We start from the raw sequence: 15756 nt of genomic DNA, 5'->3' as shown, positions 1-15756 counted from the left end.
TCAAAACCTACTTTGGTTATGTTCTTCCTCTAGGAAGCTGTGTTAGCTTCTATATCTTTTTTGCTTGGTCCAGAAAACACGCCCGAACCCCCATTTCACTTGCTCATGTCCATTCTTCTTTTCTCCCTGACCACCTGCCTCCTCTCTCTGCTCCCAGAACCCTGGGTGCTTCCTTTGCCACAGCTCTTGCTACATGTTTTTTTGGTAAGCGACTCTAGACTGAGAACAACTTGAGGTGGTGCCCTGTGTTTCCCTTGCTTCTCCCGACCCCCCATCTGAGCCTGGCACAGAATAGGAAGTAGCTAATACTGGAGGAACATGAGGTTTCTGCACAAGCCCCAGGGAGTCCTGTTGTATACCTGGATACGGCCACCATGCCAGCTGATCCAGAATGTTCTGAATTCATCCCAGGAGAGGATCTTGGCCGTGTGTGCACTGGCCACGGGCTCTCCCATCTTGCTGGTGGAGATCCATGACCTGGTGTTCTGATGCCCCCCTAGGACGATCTCGATCATGCCTGCTGTGTCCTGGGGCCCAGAAGACAAGGCCACACGGGCATCATTGTGAGCTCGCACAGCCACATCAAAGCGGGTGAGGTGCAGTGGCCGCTGCACATACTGGAACTCATACTTGTTGGGGGTGGAGATGTGGACTCTCTCTGGATGGAAGAAAGGAGATGGGGAGTTGAGAGGTCACCTGGAGGCATCCCACTTTCCCTGATGGTACCTGGAGGTGAGCACCAGGACCATAAGGAGTGGGTCTCACTGTGACTCAGCACACATGGTGGAATGGTGTTGGCCTAACAATGGCATTGGCAATGGCACACAAAAGATAAAATGGACTGGGCAGAGTGGCTCACACCTATAATCCCAGCACTTTAGGAGGCTGAGGCAGGAAGATTGCTTGAGGCCAGGAGTTCGAGACCAGCCTGGGCAACACAGCAAGACTCCTATCTCTACAAAAATGTTTTAAAATTAGTAGTGGCGTGTATCTGTCATCCCAGCTACTTGGGAGGCCAAGGCAGGAGGATAGCTTGAGCCCAGGAGTTCAAAGCTGCAGTGAGCCATGATCACACCATTGCATTCCAGCCTGGGTTACTCTCTCTCTAAAAACAAGCAAGACTCTCTCTAAAGCAAGATCCTCTCCAAAAAACAAAAAGATAAGATGCTCAGGGATAAATCTGACCAAAGATGAGCAAGGTGCTGAAAATTGAAAAGGCTGAGGAGAGGAACAAAAGAAAACCCAAATCACGAAAGCTAGACCATGTTCATGAACTATCATGAACATGTGAGTTCTTTCCCAGATGGTTCTACAGATTCAAAGCAATCCCAGTCAAAATCCCAGGAGGCTCTTTTGGAGAAATTGCTAAACGGATTCCAAAATTTATACAGAGATGCAAAGGACCTAGGAGAGCTCAACTTTGGTAAAGAATCCAGCATTTTGGGAGGCTGAGGCAGGTGGACCACCTGAGATCGGGAGTTTTGAGACCAGCCTGACCCACATGGTGAAACTCTGTCTCTACTAAAAAGACAAAAATTAGTCGGGCGTGGTGGTAGGTGCCTGTAATCCCAGCTACTCAGGAGGCTGAGACGGGAGAATCACTTGAACCCAGGAGATGGAGGTTGCAGTGAGTCAAGATCTTTTTTTCCCTCTTTTCTTTCTTTCTTTCTTCCTTCCTTCCTTCCTTCCTTCCTTCTTTCCTTCCCTCCTCCCTTCCTTCCTTTTTTCCTTCCTTTCCTTTCCTTCCCTTCCTCTTTCTTTTCTCCTTCCTTCCTTCCTCCTTCCTTCCTTCCTTCTTCCTTCCTTCCTTCCTTCCTTCCTTCTTCCTTGTCTCCCTCCCTCCCTCCCTTCTTTTTTTGAGACAGAGTTTCTCTCTGTCAACCAGGCTGGAGTGCAGAGGTACAATAAAGGCTCACTGCAACCTCCACCTCCTGGGCTCAAGCAATCCTCCCACCTCCACCTCCCAAGTAGCTGGGACTACAGGTGTGCACCACCACATATGGCTAAGTTTTTGTTTGTTTGTTTGTTTGTTTGTTTAATTTTTTGTAGAGATGGGATTTTGCCATGTTGCCCAGGTTGTCTTACGTTTTTTTCTAAAAGCACTATAGTTTTACGTGTAAGTCCATGATCCATTTTGGGTTCATTCTTGTGTAAGGTGTGATCTTTAGGTCCAGGCTCGCGTGTTATTGTTGTTGTCATTGTTTTGAGATGGAGTCTCACTCTGTCACCCAGGCTGGAATGCTGTGGCACAGTCTCAGCTCACTGCAACCTCCACCTCTTGGATTCAGGAGATTCTCCTGACTCAACCTCCTAAGCAGCTGGGATTACAGGACACACAATCACACCTGGCTAACTTCGTACTTTTTTTTTTTTTTGAAACGGAGTCTCACTCTGTCACCCATGCTGGAGTGCAATGGCGTGATCTTGGCTCACTGCAACCTCTGCCTCCTGGGTTCAAGTGATTCTCCTGCCTCAGCCTCCTGAGCAACTGGGATTACAGGTGCGCGCCACCACACCCAGCTAATTTTTTGTATTTTTAGTAGAGACGAGGTTTCACCATGTTGGTCAGGCTGGTCTCAAACTCCTGACCTTGTGATCCACCCACCTCAGCCTCCCAAAGTGCTGGGATTATAGGCGTGAGCCACCGCACCCGGCCAACTTTGTACTTTTAGTATTGATAAGTTTCACTGTGTTGGCCAGGCTGGTCTCAAACTCCTGACTTCAAATGATCCACCTTCCTCAGCCTCCCAAAGTTCTGGGATTACAGGCGTGAGCCACCGCGCCCGGCCAGCCTAACTTTGCTTGGTATCTGCGGTGCACATTCCTGTGTATCCATTCCCTGCGTGGTGGATGCCCCACCCTCACTGGCTCTGCCTGTCCCTAGCTGGGACATCGCTCTTCCTAAACCACAGTGCCCCCTTCCCCCGGGAAGGGCAGGTACTCACTTTGCAGTGGGACAACCCCCACAGTGTGGGAAATGGGGAAGGCCAAAGTCCTGACCCAGCCAGCTGGCCATACCTTAGCAGGATGGGCACAGGGGACTCACCACTGGGACAGAAGAATGCGCTGTAGGTGTACGCTCGGGGAACTCCTTCGGCCTGAAACAAAGAAACAAGGAGAACTGAGTGCCAGGGCAGTGAGGCGGACGGTCAGCTCAGCAGAGCAGCTGGCTCTCCCACACTAATGACTTCAAGTCCGGAGCATGTAACTGTGCTTCCAGGGTTTACTTGGTATCAGCACGGTCACACCAAGATCACAGGTGTGTGGAGCAGGACAGGGCCACCCACTTCCCAGGCTCCAAGGGGGAAACTGAGGCTGCTCCCCTTTGCTGGCCAAAAGAAACTCACCAACTACTTCTAAACTTGTCACGGGGTTCACACCCCTACCCTCCCGGCCACCCCCGTCCTCCCATCTCCCTCTGGGCAGGGGACTTAATGAGGACAAATGAGGCCAGGTTCTGAGGCCTCATTTGACATCCATGAGCATGGTGAGAGGGGCTCCTCCATCTGCCAAGGATAGGGCTCGGTCCCACTGTCTGTCCACCACATCCCTTGTCTCCTGTCTCTTCCATCTGGGTTCTCCCTTCTGCTTCTTCTATGGATGACCCCAAATACTAGAAGGCAGCTGTCTCAGTCTCTTAAAAAGGGATGCCTAGAATTTAACCCCCTACACCTTGCGGGGCTTGGTCTGACCCACACGGCTCCTATGGGGGCCCTCGGACCAGACCTCAAAGGGTTAACATGTGGCAGCTGCAGCCAGGTGGCCTGGCAGCCCCTTTCCCCATTAGGATGGTCAATTTTAGTTATTTATTTATTTATTTATTTATTTATTTAGAGACACTGTCTCACTCTGTTGCCCAGGCCGGAGTGCAGTGGTGTGAACTCAGTTCATTGAAACCTCCGCCTCCTGGGTTTAAGCAATTCTCGTGCCTCAGCCTCCCAAGTAGCTGGGACTACAGGCACATGCTACCACACCAGGCTAATTTTTTATATTTTTAGTGGAGACGGGATTTTGCCAAGTCGGCCAGGCTAGTCTTGAACTCCTGACCTCAAGCAATCCGCTTGCCTCGTCCTCCCAAAGTGCTGGGATTACAGGTAGGAGCCACCACGCCCAGCCTAGGATAGTCAATTCTAGGTGTCAACTGGACTGGGCTCTGGGATGCCCAGATAGCTGGTTAAACACTCTATCTGGGCTTGCCCAGGAAGTGCTTCCGCAAGAGATCAGCACTGGTGTTGGAGGACTGAGTAGGGCACACGGCCCTCTCCAGTGTGAGTGGGCACCATCCGAGCTGTTGAGCTCCTCCTGATAGAACAAGACAGAGGAAGATTGGTTCCACTCTCTGCCCAACTGCTTGAGCTGGGACATCGATCTTCTCCTGCTCCTGGTTCCCAGGCCTTCAGACCTGGGCTGGAATCTACACCATTGGTTCTCCAGCTCTCAGGTCTTCTAGATACACCACTGGCTTTCCTGGGTCTCTAGCTTGTTTTTGTTTGTTTGTTTGTTTTCTTTGTTGTTTTGTTTTGTTTTTTGTTTGTTTTGTTCTGCTTTTTTAGATGGAGTCTCACTCTGTTGCCCAGGCTAGAGTGCAAAGGCGCGATCTTGATTCACTGCAACCTCCGCCTCCTGAGTTCAAGTGATCCTCCTGCCTCAGCCTCCCAAATAGCGGGGATTACAGGAACCCAATGCCAGGCCCAGCTAACTTTTTTATTTTTAGTAGAGACAGGGTTTCACCATGTTGGCTAGGCTAGTCTCAAACTCCTGACCTCAGGTGATCAGCTTGCCTCGGCCTCCCAAAGTGCTAGGATCACAGGCGTGAGCCACCACGCCTGGCCTCCTGGGTCTCTATCTTGCAGAGGGCAGCTTGTAAACTTCTCGGCTTCCATAAGTGCATGAGCCAGTACCTTATGATAAACCTGTTCTACAGATGTATGTGTGTGAGTGTGTGTGTATAACAAATCTCATTCTATGTATGTGTGTGGGGAGGACTTCTGTTTCTCTGGTGAATCCTAATACAACCTTTCCTGCTGACTGGCTTAGGGCCATTCACTCAACTTTTGAACTCCCATTTCATCATCTCTAAGTTGGGGATAAGGACCCCCAACCTCACACCGTGATGGGGTTATCATGCTTCAGAAGGGGTCTGGAGTCTTCTCAGTGCTACTGACTGTCAGTTCTTGTTATATTTTCTCATCCTTGCCTACTTTCATTCCAAAGCTCTCCTTGAAATTGTCATGTGTCTATACTGATGAGTCCAGGAGACGCTTGTCCCCACTCACATCCACTTCCTAGTAAACTTCCCAAGGTTGGTGCTGAGAGGCTGAGGACACTATCTCAGGCTACACCGAGCCATCCACCTGCCAAGATTTCATCTCACACCTGTTAGGCCCGATGTGGAGCCCACGGGTCATTTGCTAAGCTAGGGGGCACCAGGGAAAGCCCCAGAAGCATTGCTTGGGCCTCAGTAACCGCCTGTCTACCAGCCTGGCCCCTTGTTGGGAAAGGGATTGGGAGCAGTGGGCAGGGCCAGGCCATTGTAACCCACGGTGGCTTCTTTTCTTTTTTTGAGATGGAGTCTCACTCTGTCGCCCAGATTGGAGTCCAGTGGCGCAATCTCGAATCATTGCAACCTCTGCCTCCCAGGTTCAAGCAATTCTCCTGCCTTAGCCTCCTGAGTAGCTGGGATTACAGGTGCCCACTACCACACCTGGCTAATTTTTTGTATAGTTTAGTAGAGACAGGGTTTCACCATGTTGGCCAGGCTGGTCTCGAACTCCTGGCCTCAGGCGATCCTCCTGCCTCAGCCTCCCAAAGTGCTGGGATTACAGGCATGAGCCACTGTGCCCGACCTCACGGTATATTTTGAACAGCTGTATAATCCTAAAAACTGTGCATAACCCAAATGTCCACCACAGGCGAACGGATAAAGAAAATGTGGTCCATCCATCCAATGGAATATGATTGAGCCACAGAAGCAAGCACGGATCCATGCTGCACTGTGGATGAACCCTAAGCACATTGTACTGAGTGAGAGAAGCCAGAGGCAAAAGGCTACATGCTGTATGATTCCACTGATACAAAATGTCCAATAGGCAAATCCATAGAGACAGAACCAGATCCATTCTGCTGGTGGTAAGTGATACGGTTTGGATTTGTGTCCCCGTCCAAATCTCATGTTGAATTGTAATCCTCAAGGTTGGAAGAGGGGCCTGGTGGAAGGTGATTTGATCACAGGGGCGATTTCCCCCTTGCTGTTCTCGTGATGAGTGAGTTCTCATGAGATCTGGTTGTTTAAAACTGTGAAGCGGCCAGGCACAGTGGCTCACGACTGTAATCTCAGCACTTTGGGAGGCCGAGGTAAGCAGATCATGAAGTCAAGAGATCGAGACCATCCTGGCCAACATGGTGAAACCCCATCTCTACTAAAAATATAAATATTATCGGGGCGTGGAGGCGGGTGTCTGTAATCCCAGCTATTTGGGAGGCTGAGGCAGGAGAATCACTTGAACCAGGCAGGCAGAGGTTGCAATGAGCTGAGATCATGCCACTGCACTCTAGCCTGGTGACAGAGTGAGACTCCGTCTCAAAACAACAACAACAATAGCAACAAAACTGTGAAGCTCCTCCCCCTCCCCTCCTCCTCCTGCTCTAGCCACGTAAGACACACCTGCTTCCCCTTCACCTCCTGCCATGATTGTAAGTTTCCTGAGGCCTCCCCAACCATGCTTCCTGTACAGCCTACAGAACTGTGAGCCAATTAAACCTCTTTTCTTTACTAATTATCCAGTCATGGCCGGGCACAGTGGCTCATGCCTGTAATCCCAGCACTTTGGGAGACCGAGGCAGGCAGGTCACCTGAGGTCAGGAGTTCAAGACCAACCTGGCCAACATGGTGAAACCCCGTCTCTACTAAAAATATAAAAATTAGCCGGGTGTGGTGGTGCACGCCTGTAGTCCCAACTACTCAGGAGGCTGAAGAAGAAGAATCATTTCAACCTGGGAGGTGGAGGTTGCAGTGAGCTGAGATTGCACCACTGCACTCCAGCCTGGGTGACAGAGTGAGACTCCTTCTAAAAAACCAATAATAATATAAATAAATTAATAAATAAATAACCCAGTCTCAGGTATTTCTTTATAGCAATGTAAGAACGAACTGATATAATAAGCACGCACTGTGCCTCTGGCTGACCATTGGCTGGGGCCCTGGGCACAAATTCAGGGGTTTTGGATCCCAAGAAACCTCTGTTGACTCAGCTCACAGAGGACCCCAGAGCCGACTTCCTCAATGATGCCCATCTCTTCCACTCTGCCCCTCTGCCGTGGCTTGGGTTTGCTCCTTGAGCATTAGCCCATCTCGGGCTGCACTTGTCTATCCCGGTTCCAATCTTCTTTGCCTCTATGCCCATTCTGGCTCGGGGCCAGATCTCAGAACATGGAGCCTACACGATGCCACGAATACTAGCTCCGGCTGGGCTTTTCTGCAACCTTGTAGCACAGATCTGTGCTTCATTCCTTTTGGCCTCTCTGGATTTGTCTGTTCTGGGCATTTCATATAAATGGAATCATACACCATGTGGCCTTTTGTGTTTGACTTTTTTTTTTTTTTTTTTGAGACAGGGTCTGGCTCTGTCGCCCAGGCTAGAGTGCAGTGTCTCGAGAATCCCTCTGTTGCTCAGTGCAACCCCCACCTCCTGGACTCAAGCAATGCTCCCTCCTCAGCCTCCTGAGGAGCTGGGACTACAGGTGTGTGCCACCACACCCAGCTAATTTTTGCATTTTTAATAGGGACGGGGTTTTGCCATGTTGCCCAGGCTGGTCTCGAACTCTTGACTTTAGATGATCCGCCCACCTTGACCTCCCAAAGTGCTGGGATTACAGGTGTGAGCCACCGTGCCTGGCCTGTGTCTGTCTTCTTTCACTCAGTATCACGTTTTCTAGGTTTATCCACGTCGTAGCATGGATCAGTGAGTGCTTCATTTTATTTATTTATTTATTCATTCATTCATTCATTCATTCATTCATTCAGACAGGGTCTGGCTCTGTTTTCCAGGTTGGAGTATAGTGGCGTAATCATAGCTCACTGCAGCCTCCAACTCCTGGCTTCAAGCCATCCTCCTGCCTCAGCCTCCCAAAGCACGAGGATTACAGGTGTGAGCCACCACACCTGGCCCTTCACTCCATTTCACAGTTGAATAATATTCCATTGCATTGAGGAATTGCATTTCATCGACCCACATTCATTTCTCTAATTCATCAACTGATGGACATTTCCTAAAATAGAAAGTGTATCCCTGACTTTGGTATAGGATTTCCCAGTTGACTGTTATAAATGCCTATGTGACAACAGCGCATGGGTCTTTAGTAGACAGGCCAGACACCATGAGAGGCTTTTCACTGACATTCTCATTTAACCATCCAGCGGTTCCATTCGAATCTGGGGCTGTCACTCCAGAGCCCACTCCCTGACTGGCCAAGCCTCGTATCACTCCAGTGAGGCCCGAATTATTCCTGCCTCCTCTTTGCTCCTTGGAATTTCACTGAAGTGAAATTTATGTGGAGATGATTGAAAGCTCTCAGCCTCCCAGCAGACATAGAGGATCGCAGTCCCCTTGCAGGCCAGCAGGGGAGTAAGGCACGGTGGTGTCCGTACTGCCTGCACCTGCCAAGCCATCCCCACCCTGGTGCAGCACCCATGATGGGCTGTGCACAGGTGATGCTTCCCCACTGACCCATGCATCCTATTCAGCTTCTTGCTCCTAAGTCCAGCTCAGTCAGTAGCACCCACAGCCCTCCAGTGGAGGAGGCAGGAGGAGCATTTTGCTGCTTTATCAAGCCACACATCCTGGTGCCTCTTGTTTCATAAATTGCTTTTCTAATTGTAGCTTCATCTTTTGCATCAACATTTCAAGTCTTCTGATGCCTATATCTTTCCCCAGAGCTTCCTGCAGAAAGCTGGACAAGTGGATACTGCAGGTGCAGAGATCATTCTGCGGCGTGGATGGGAGGAAAGGCTCCGGGGAAGGAGACCTTCAAGAGTCCCTTTGTGTGCATTGAGAAACCCCTTCTGCAAGGGGAGGAGGCAAGAACACCAGGCCTCCAGGTTCTGCAGCTCAGAGGCACTCACTGCCTCCTTCTTGGACCTTAGGAGGGCAGGCTGTGGCCCAGGGAGGATGCCCTGGCTGGGCAAAGGGTGACCAGGGGTCTCTGCATTTCCCCATCAGGACCATCCCATCCTGCTGGCTCACAGAGATCTCGGTCCCCACCTGACAGTGCTCTTGTCCCCGAGGAACCCATCACATCGCATCAACGACACCACAGCGGTGACCTGTCCACTGTCACCGCTCCGGAGTTCTGCCCAGTGGGCGCGTGACTCCTGGTGCTCACAGAAGCCACTTGTGTTCAGGGCCAGCAGGATCCCAGCAGGGAGGGAGAGCAGCTGTTTGCAGCTGGGCCTCTGGGAAATGTGAGACCCTTGGGGCTGCTTTTAGGGGCTGCTGTTGGTACAGCACCAAATGGAGCCTCAGTAGGGCTCTGATGTGTCCAAGCAGTCAAGAAAAGATGAGGCATGTGGCTATTGCATGCCCAGCCTTGAGACTCCTGTGTGTGTCGTCTCTGGTCTCCTACCCCGTTTTATGAAGGTGAGCCCCTCTTGTCTTGCAGAGCGGAGCTGGAAAGCCAGGATGCTTCCCAAGATGATGGTAAGTGGCCAATCCTGGATTCACAGCCAGGAGGTCTGTGAGATCCTGGCGCCTGCCCCTGCCCCCTGCAGCTCTGTGTCCTTCCTACACAGGCCATCCAAGGACAATGCCCCAAATGCTGAGTCATGGTGCTCACAAATGACAAATGCCTATGACAAGCACGAGATGAGGGACACAGTCTTCCTAAATAGTTCACCCAGGGGTCAGGGGGTACTTGCTGCAGCCCTTCAAGAGTCCCAGGCTGCTTCACCAAAGCCCACTCTGCACTTTAGGGAGGTATCAGACCACCATGATCCTCCAACGAGGAAGTACCACAAAGTCCGGGCACCCCGAGTTCTCAAGCACAACCCATGAAGGCTGCCCAGGCCCTGGCTCAGCCTCAGACCACACACTCCAGCTGGCCCCAGCTTCATGGCTGAAGAAATGAGGCCCTGGCCAGGCACCAGAGATGAGGACATCGCCTTACCTCAACCATCACACTGCGCCTGACGTGATCCACCCCGATGGGGACCCTCCTGTCGGCGTGATTCTCCTCTGGGTGTTTGCTGGACCTCCCATCCCGGCAGCAATTTGTATCTCCGTAAGCAAGGGCTTTGGCTGCAGAAATTGGATGTCTTGGTCTCAGAACAGGTCCCCACCCAGGGTGGGGGCTGTCCCATCGCTATCCTCATCCCAGGTGTGTGCGCGTGCATATGTGTGTGTGTGCATGTGCGTGTGTATATGCAGATGTGTGCATGCACGCAAGTGTGTATGTCTGCACATGTATGCATGTGCTTGAACGTACAGGCTCATGTGTGCATATGCATGCATTTGTGCATGTAAGAGTTTGTGCATATGCATGTGAGTGCATTTGTGTGTACGAGCTTGTAGTGTGTGTGTACATTTGTGTGTGTTTGTATGTGCAAGTTTGTTGTGCATATGCATGTGTGTGCATTTGTGTGTTTGTGTGTACAAATTTGTGTGTGCATATGGATGTATGTATTTGTACATGTATTTGTGTGTTTATGCATGTGTGTGCATTTTTCCATGTTTGTGTGTACGAGTTTGTATGTGAGTGTGTGTGCATATGTGCATATGTTTTTACAGGTTTGCATATGCAATGCGTATCTGCACATGTGGGCATGTCTATGTGTATGGATTTGTGTGTGTGTATGATGTCTACACATGCAGGCACGTGTGTGTGTGCATGTCTACACATGTGGGCGAGTGTGTGTGGATTTGTATGTGTATGCAGGTCTACACATGTGGGTGTGTGTGTGGATTTGTGTGTGTATGCATGTCTATAATGTGGGCATGTGTGTGTGGATTTGTGTGTCTGCATGTCTACACATATGGGCGTGTGTGTGTGGATTTGTGTGTATACATGTCTACACGTGGGCATGTGTGTGTGGATTTGTGTGTGTATACATGTCTACACATGCAGGCATGTGTGTGGATTTCTGTGTATGCATGTCTACACATGCGGGCATGTTTGTGTGGATTTGTGTGTGTGTGTATGTCTACACATGTGGGCATGTACATATGAGGATTTGTGTGTGTATGATGTCTACACATGTGGGCGTGTGTGTATGTGGATTCATGTGTGTGTATGCATGTCTACCCACGTGGGCATGTGTGTGTGGATCTGTGTGTGTGTGTATGCATATCTACACATGTGGGCGTGTGTGTGTGTTGATTTTTGTGTGTATGCATGTCTGCACATGTGGGCGTGTGTGTATGTGGATTCATGTGTGTGTATGCATGTCTACCCATGTGGGCGTGTGTGTGTGGATTTTTGTGTGTGTGTGTATGCATATCTACACATGTGGGCGTGGGCGTGTGTTGATTTGTGTGTGTATGCATGTCTGCACATGTGGGCGTGTGTGTGTGGATTTGTGTGTGTGTATGCATATCTACACATGTGGGCGTATGTGTGTGGATTTGTGTGTGTATGCATGTCTACACGTGCGGGCATGTGTCTGTGTGGACGGATTTGTGTGTGTATGCATATCTACACATGTGGGCGTGTGTGTGTGGATTTGTGTGTGTATGCATGTCTACACATGCAGGCATGTGTCTGTGTGGATGGATTTGTGTGTGTATATGCATGTCTGTATGTGTGTGTGCTACACTGGGTTGGCATCTTAAGAGCCCAGCTCCCCCAACAGGTGAGACCCCAGGGCCCACCTCCCCACTCCTCCTGGGCCCATTGCTTCTGTCCTGCTTGCCCCAGTTGCTGTCCCATTTTCCTTGGGACAGTCCTGACCTTACCTGCTGCCCCATCCAGCCCTCATCCCCAACTGGGGTCAATGCCAGGACCCTTTTGTGGTCTGGAGAGGGGGAACACCCCCAGAACTGTGGGGTTCTCACCTGTGATGTTGTTGAGCCCCAGGTCACTGAAGGACAGAACGACCCAGACGGGCTCAGCCTCCCCGGGGGCCACACACATCTTCTTAGTCAGATGGCGTTTGCCAGGATGCCCAACAAACTGGATGCCTTTGGGAACTGAGAGCTTCATGTACACCTGCAGAGGGTGGCATTGGCTCATGGTGCCTGGAATCCAGGCCCCCTCCCAGTGCCTCGAGGTCCAACACACATCCTACCACTCAATGCACACACCAGACTTGTCAGCCTTTCCAAGAGCCATGCTCCCCCCGGGAAGGTCCCCTTTCCATTTCTGATCAGAATAAACTACTCTCTGCTCTCTGCTGCCCCACTTGGCCTTCTCATGCCCATCTGTCTTGCTGGGCACCCTCTCCTCCCCACAGCCCTCCATATCCCCACAGGTCCAGATCTCCCTCGGACTAAAGCTGCCAGTTCCAGCCAGGGCTGCCTCTCCTACACGTCTATCCACTCTGGGACTCCAGATGGATGCAACCTCTTCCACAGCAGGTCCACAGAGGGCCTCTCCTGACCCTCTCTCCAACTGTGCAGCTCCATGATGTCAGAGTACAGCTCTGTGTGTGCGTGTGTGTGTATTCACGTGCATGTGTGTGCTGTGAATGCATGTGTCCCTGGGTGCACACTTATGTGCATGTACACAAGCACAGATTGCATACACATGTGCATGTATGCATGTACACACATGTGCATCTACCGGGTGAAGGCATGTGGATATGCATTCCTGTGTGTGTGTGGGCATGTTAGTTTCTGCATGCATGTGTGTGCCTATGGGTACAGAGGTGCCCTAGAAGAGATCATCTAGGTTGCTTTTATGTTATAAGGGCTGAGTTGATTCACTGCCACAGGGATTGTACGGCCGGCAAAGACTGAAATATTTCCTCTCTGGCCCTTTACAGAGAAAGCTCCATGCTGTCATATATGATACCACTCCAGGCACGCCTCTGCTAGGCCAGGGAGTCAGGGACGACGGCTCCATTTACACCAAGTCCCTCTCACTCACACACATGCGTCTCCACCTCCTCCCCACCTGGCTTTGATGGTTGTTGAATCAGAGGCTGATCTCATCCCACTCCTACTTCCCTGATAGCACAGATGACGCATCCTCCCCAAAACCCCCCAGGCTGAGCCCACCCATCGCTGCCTCCCCAACATTACAGAGGCTCTCGCCCTCCTAAATCCCCCAAGCCGACACTGTCCCACCCCTGCCTCCCTTATAGCACTAACGCAGTCCCAACTCCCCATTGAATGGAAGAAGGCTGTGTATTTGGGGGGCTGAGTACCTCAGCACAGATGCCCACGTAGTTGTAGACACTGAGCGGGATCTTGACTTGCTCCCCACGGATGATGAGACGGGGGAGCGTGAAGTCCACAAAGAAGGGCTTGAAGGTCTTCAGCAGGGAGGGCTCGGCGATGCCTAAGCCCTGAGAGGTGGACAGGGCCGTGGCCTCACCCACCCAGCTAGTGATGGAGTCTGGGACCTTCACGCTGAGTATCTCCTCACCAGATGGATCACTGTGGAGAGACAGACAGCCATGATGAGGGGCCCTTCCCCAGGGCCATGCCTTGGGGGGGCAGGTGGGCATGGATGACCCAGGTTGCATGGCTCAGAGAAGCACCCTAGGAGCTTAGAAACAAGCATTGAAGGCATCACAAAAGTGGCAACAGGAAGAAACTGCCCCTCAGCCCTGACTCGAATAGAAAACATGGGCTGGGTGCAGTGGCTCAGGCCAGTAGTTCCAGCACTCTGGGAGGCCGAGGTGGGAGATTGCCTGAGCCCAGGAGTTCCAGACCATCCTGGGCAACATGATGAGACCTTGTCTCTACAAAAAATTTAACAATTAGGTGGGTGTAGTGACATATGCCTGTAGTCCCAGCCACTCAGGAGGCTGAGGTGGGAGATTCACTTGAGCCCAGGTGGTCAAGGGTGCAGTGAGCTGTGATCCCACCACTGCAGTCCAGCCTCGGCAACAGAGTGAGATCCCTGTCACACACACACAAAAAGATTATTGAAAGAAACTAAAAAAGACAAAAAAGATATAAGTAAATGAAAACATATCCCATGTTCATGGATCGGAAGACTGGTTAAAATGTCAAAACTGGCCAGGTGTGGTGGCTCACGCCTGTAATCCCAGCACTTTGGGAGGCCAAGGCAGGCAGATCACGAGGTCAGGAGATCGAGACTATCCTGGCTAACATGGTGAAACCCTGTTTCTACTAAAAATACAAAAAATGAGCTGGGCGTGGTGGTGGGTGCCTGTAGTCCCAGCTACAAGGGAGGCTGAGGCAGGAGAATGGTGTGAACCCAGGGGCAGAGCCTGCAGTGAGCCGAGATCGCGCCACTGTACTCCAGCCTGGGCGACAAGTAAGACTCTGTCTCAAAAAAAAAAAAAAAAAAGGAAAAAAAAGGTCAAAATTATCCAAAGTGATCTATAGATTCAATGGAACCCCATTCATAAACCCCAATGACTTTTAAATTTTATTTTATTTTGCAGAAATAGAAAACTCCACCTTGAAATTTTACATGGATCTCAAGGGACTCTGGTGGCCAAAGAAAGAAACCAGAAGAATAAAGCTGGAGAGCTCACACTTTAAAACTTACCAAAAAGCTACCATAATCAAATCAATGTGTTACTGGCATAAAGACAGACAGACAGACCAATGGATTCAAATAGAGAGCCCAGGAATAAACCTTGACAACATAGTCAAATGATTTCAACAAGGGCATCAAGATACTTTAGGGAAAAGACAATCTTTTTAACAAATACTGCTAGAAAAAGCAAACATCCACACGCGAAAGAATGAATTTGGACCTTACCTAACACAATATACAAAAATTAACTCAAAATGAATCCATGGCCTAAAAGTAAAAAGTAAAACTATAAAACTCTTAGAAGAAAACAGGGTAAAAGCTTCATGACATTGGGTTTGATGATGATTTCATGAATATGAAAACAAAGGCACAGGCAACAAAAAAAGAGTAGACAAGTTGGACTTCATGAAAACTGCAAAATTTTGAGCATCAAAAGACACTACAAAAGGCTGGCATGGTAGCTTACCCCTGTAATCCCAGCACTTCAGGAGGCCGAGGAAGGAGGATCACTTGAGCCCAGGAGTTTGAGACCAGCCTGGACAACACAGCAAGACCCTATCTCTACAAAAAAATTAAAAATTTAGCCAGGAGTAGTGGTGTGCATCTGTAGACCCAGCTACTTGGGAGGCTGAGGTTGGGGATCACTTGAACACCTGGGTGACAGAGTGAGACCCTGTCTCAAAAAAAAAAAAGGTACTATCAACAGAGTAAAAAGTCAACCCAATGAGAGAAAATATTTGGAAGTCATATATCTGATAATGAAATAATACCCAGAATATATAGAGAACTCCTGAAACTCAATAACAAAAACAGCAACATGATTCAAAAATGGGCAAATTACTTGAATAGACATTTATCCAAAGAAGATAGACAAATGACTGATAAATACATGAAAGATGGTCAACATCACTAATCATTAGGGAAATGCAAATAAAAACTACAATGAGATACACTTCATGTATTTAATTAGGATATTAAAAAAGAAAAGGAAAGAAAATAGGCTGGGCACGGTGGCTCACGCCTGTAATCCCAGAACTTTGGGAAGCTGAAGTGTGTGGGTCAATTGAGGTCAGGAGTTTGAGACCAGTC

The 15756-nt window shown here is 49.9% G+C and overlaps 1 protein-coding gene across 7 annotated transcripts in view; it reads right to left on the bottom strand.

The window, feature by feature from the left end:
- The window catches only part of CPAMD8 (C3 and PZP like alpha-2-macroglobulin domain containing 8), a 125255-nt gene that overhangs the window by 37910 nt on the left and 71589 nt on the right, over positions 1-15756 (bottom strand). For all 7 annotated transcript variants that reach the window (XR_004433683.1, XR_004433684.1, XR_004433682.1 and 4 more), the window contains exons 20-24: positions 13358-13589; positions 12045-12198; positions 10162-10292; positions 3047-3098; positions 360-658 (exon numbers count right to left, since the gene is read on the bottom strand). Coding sequence is in view for 4 of the 7 variants with exons in the window: in XM_033196482.1 (XP_033052373.1) it covers positions 360-658; positions 3047-3098; positions 10162-10292; positions 12045-12198; positions 13358-13589 (868 nt within the window). In the remaining 3 variants the exon portion in view is untranslated. The remainder of the gene's footprint in view (positions 1-359; positions 659-3046; positions 3099-10161; positions 10293-12044; positions 12199-13357; positions 13590-15756) is intronic.

The sequence above is a fragment of the Trachypithecus francoisi genome, unplaced genomic scaffold, assembly GCF_009764315.1.
Source record: "Trachypithecus francoisi isolate TF-2019V2 unplaced genomic scaffold, Tfra_2.0 Lachesis_group5, whole genome shotgun sequence".
Taxonomy (NCBI): domain Eukaryota; kingdom Metazoa; phylum Chordata; class Mammalia; order Primates; family Cercopithecidae; genus Trachypithecus; species Trachypithecus francoisi.
The sequence above is the reverse complement of the archived record's forward strand: the minus strand, read 5'-3'. Positions and strand labels throughout refer to the sequence as shown.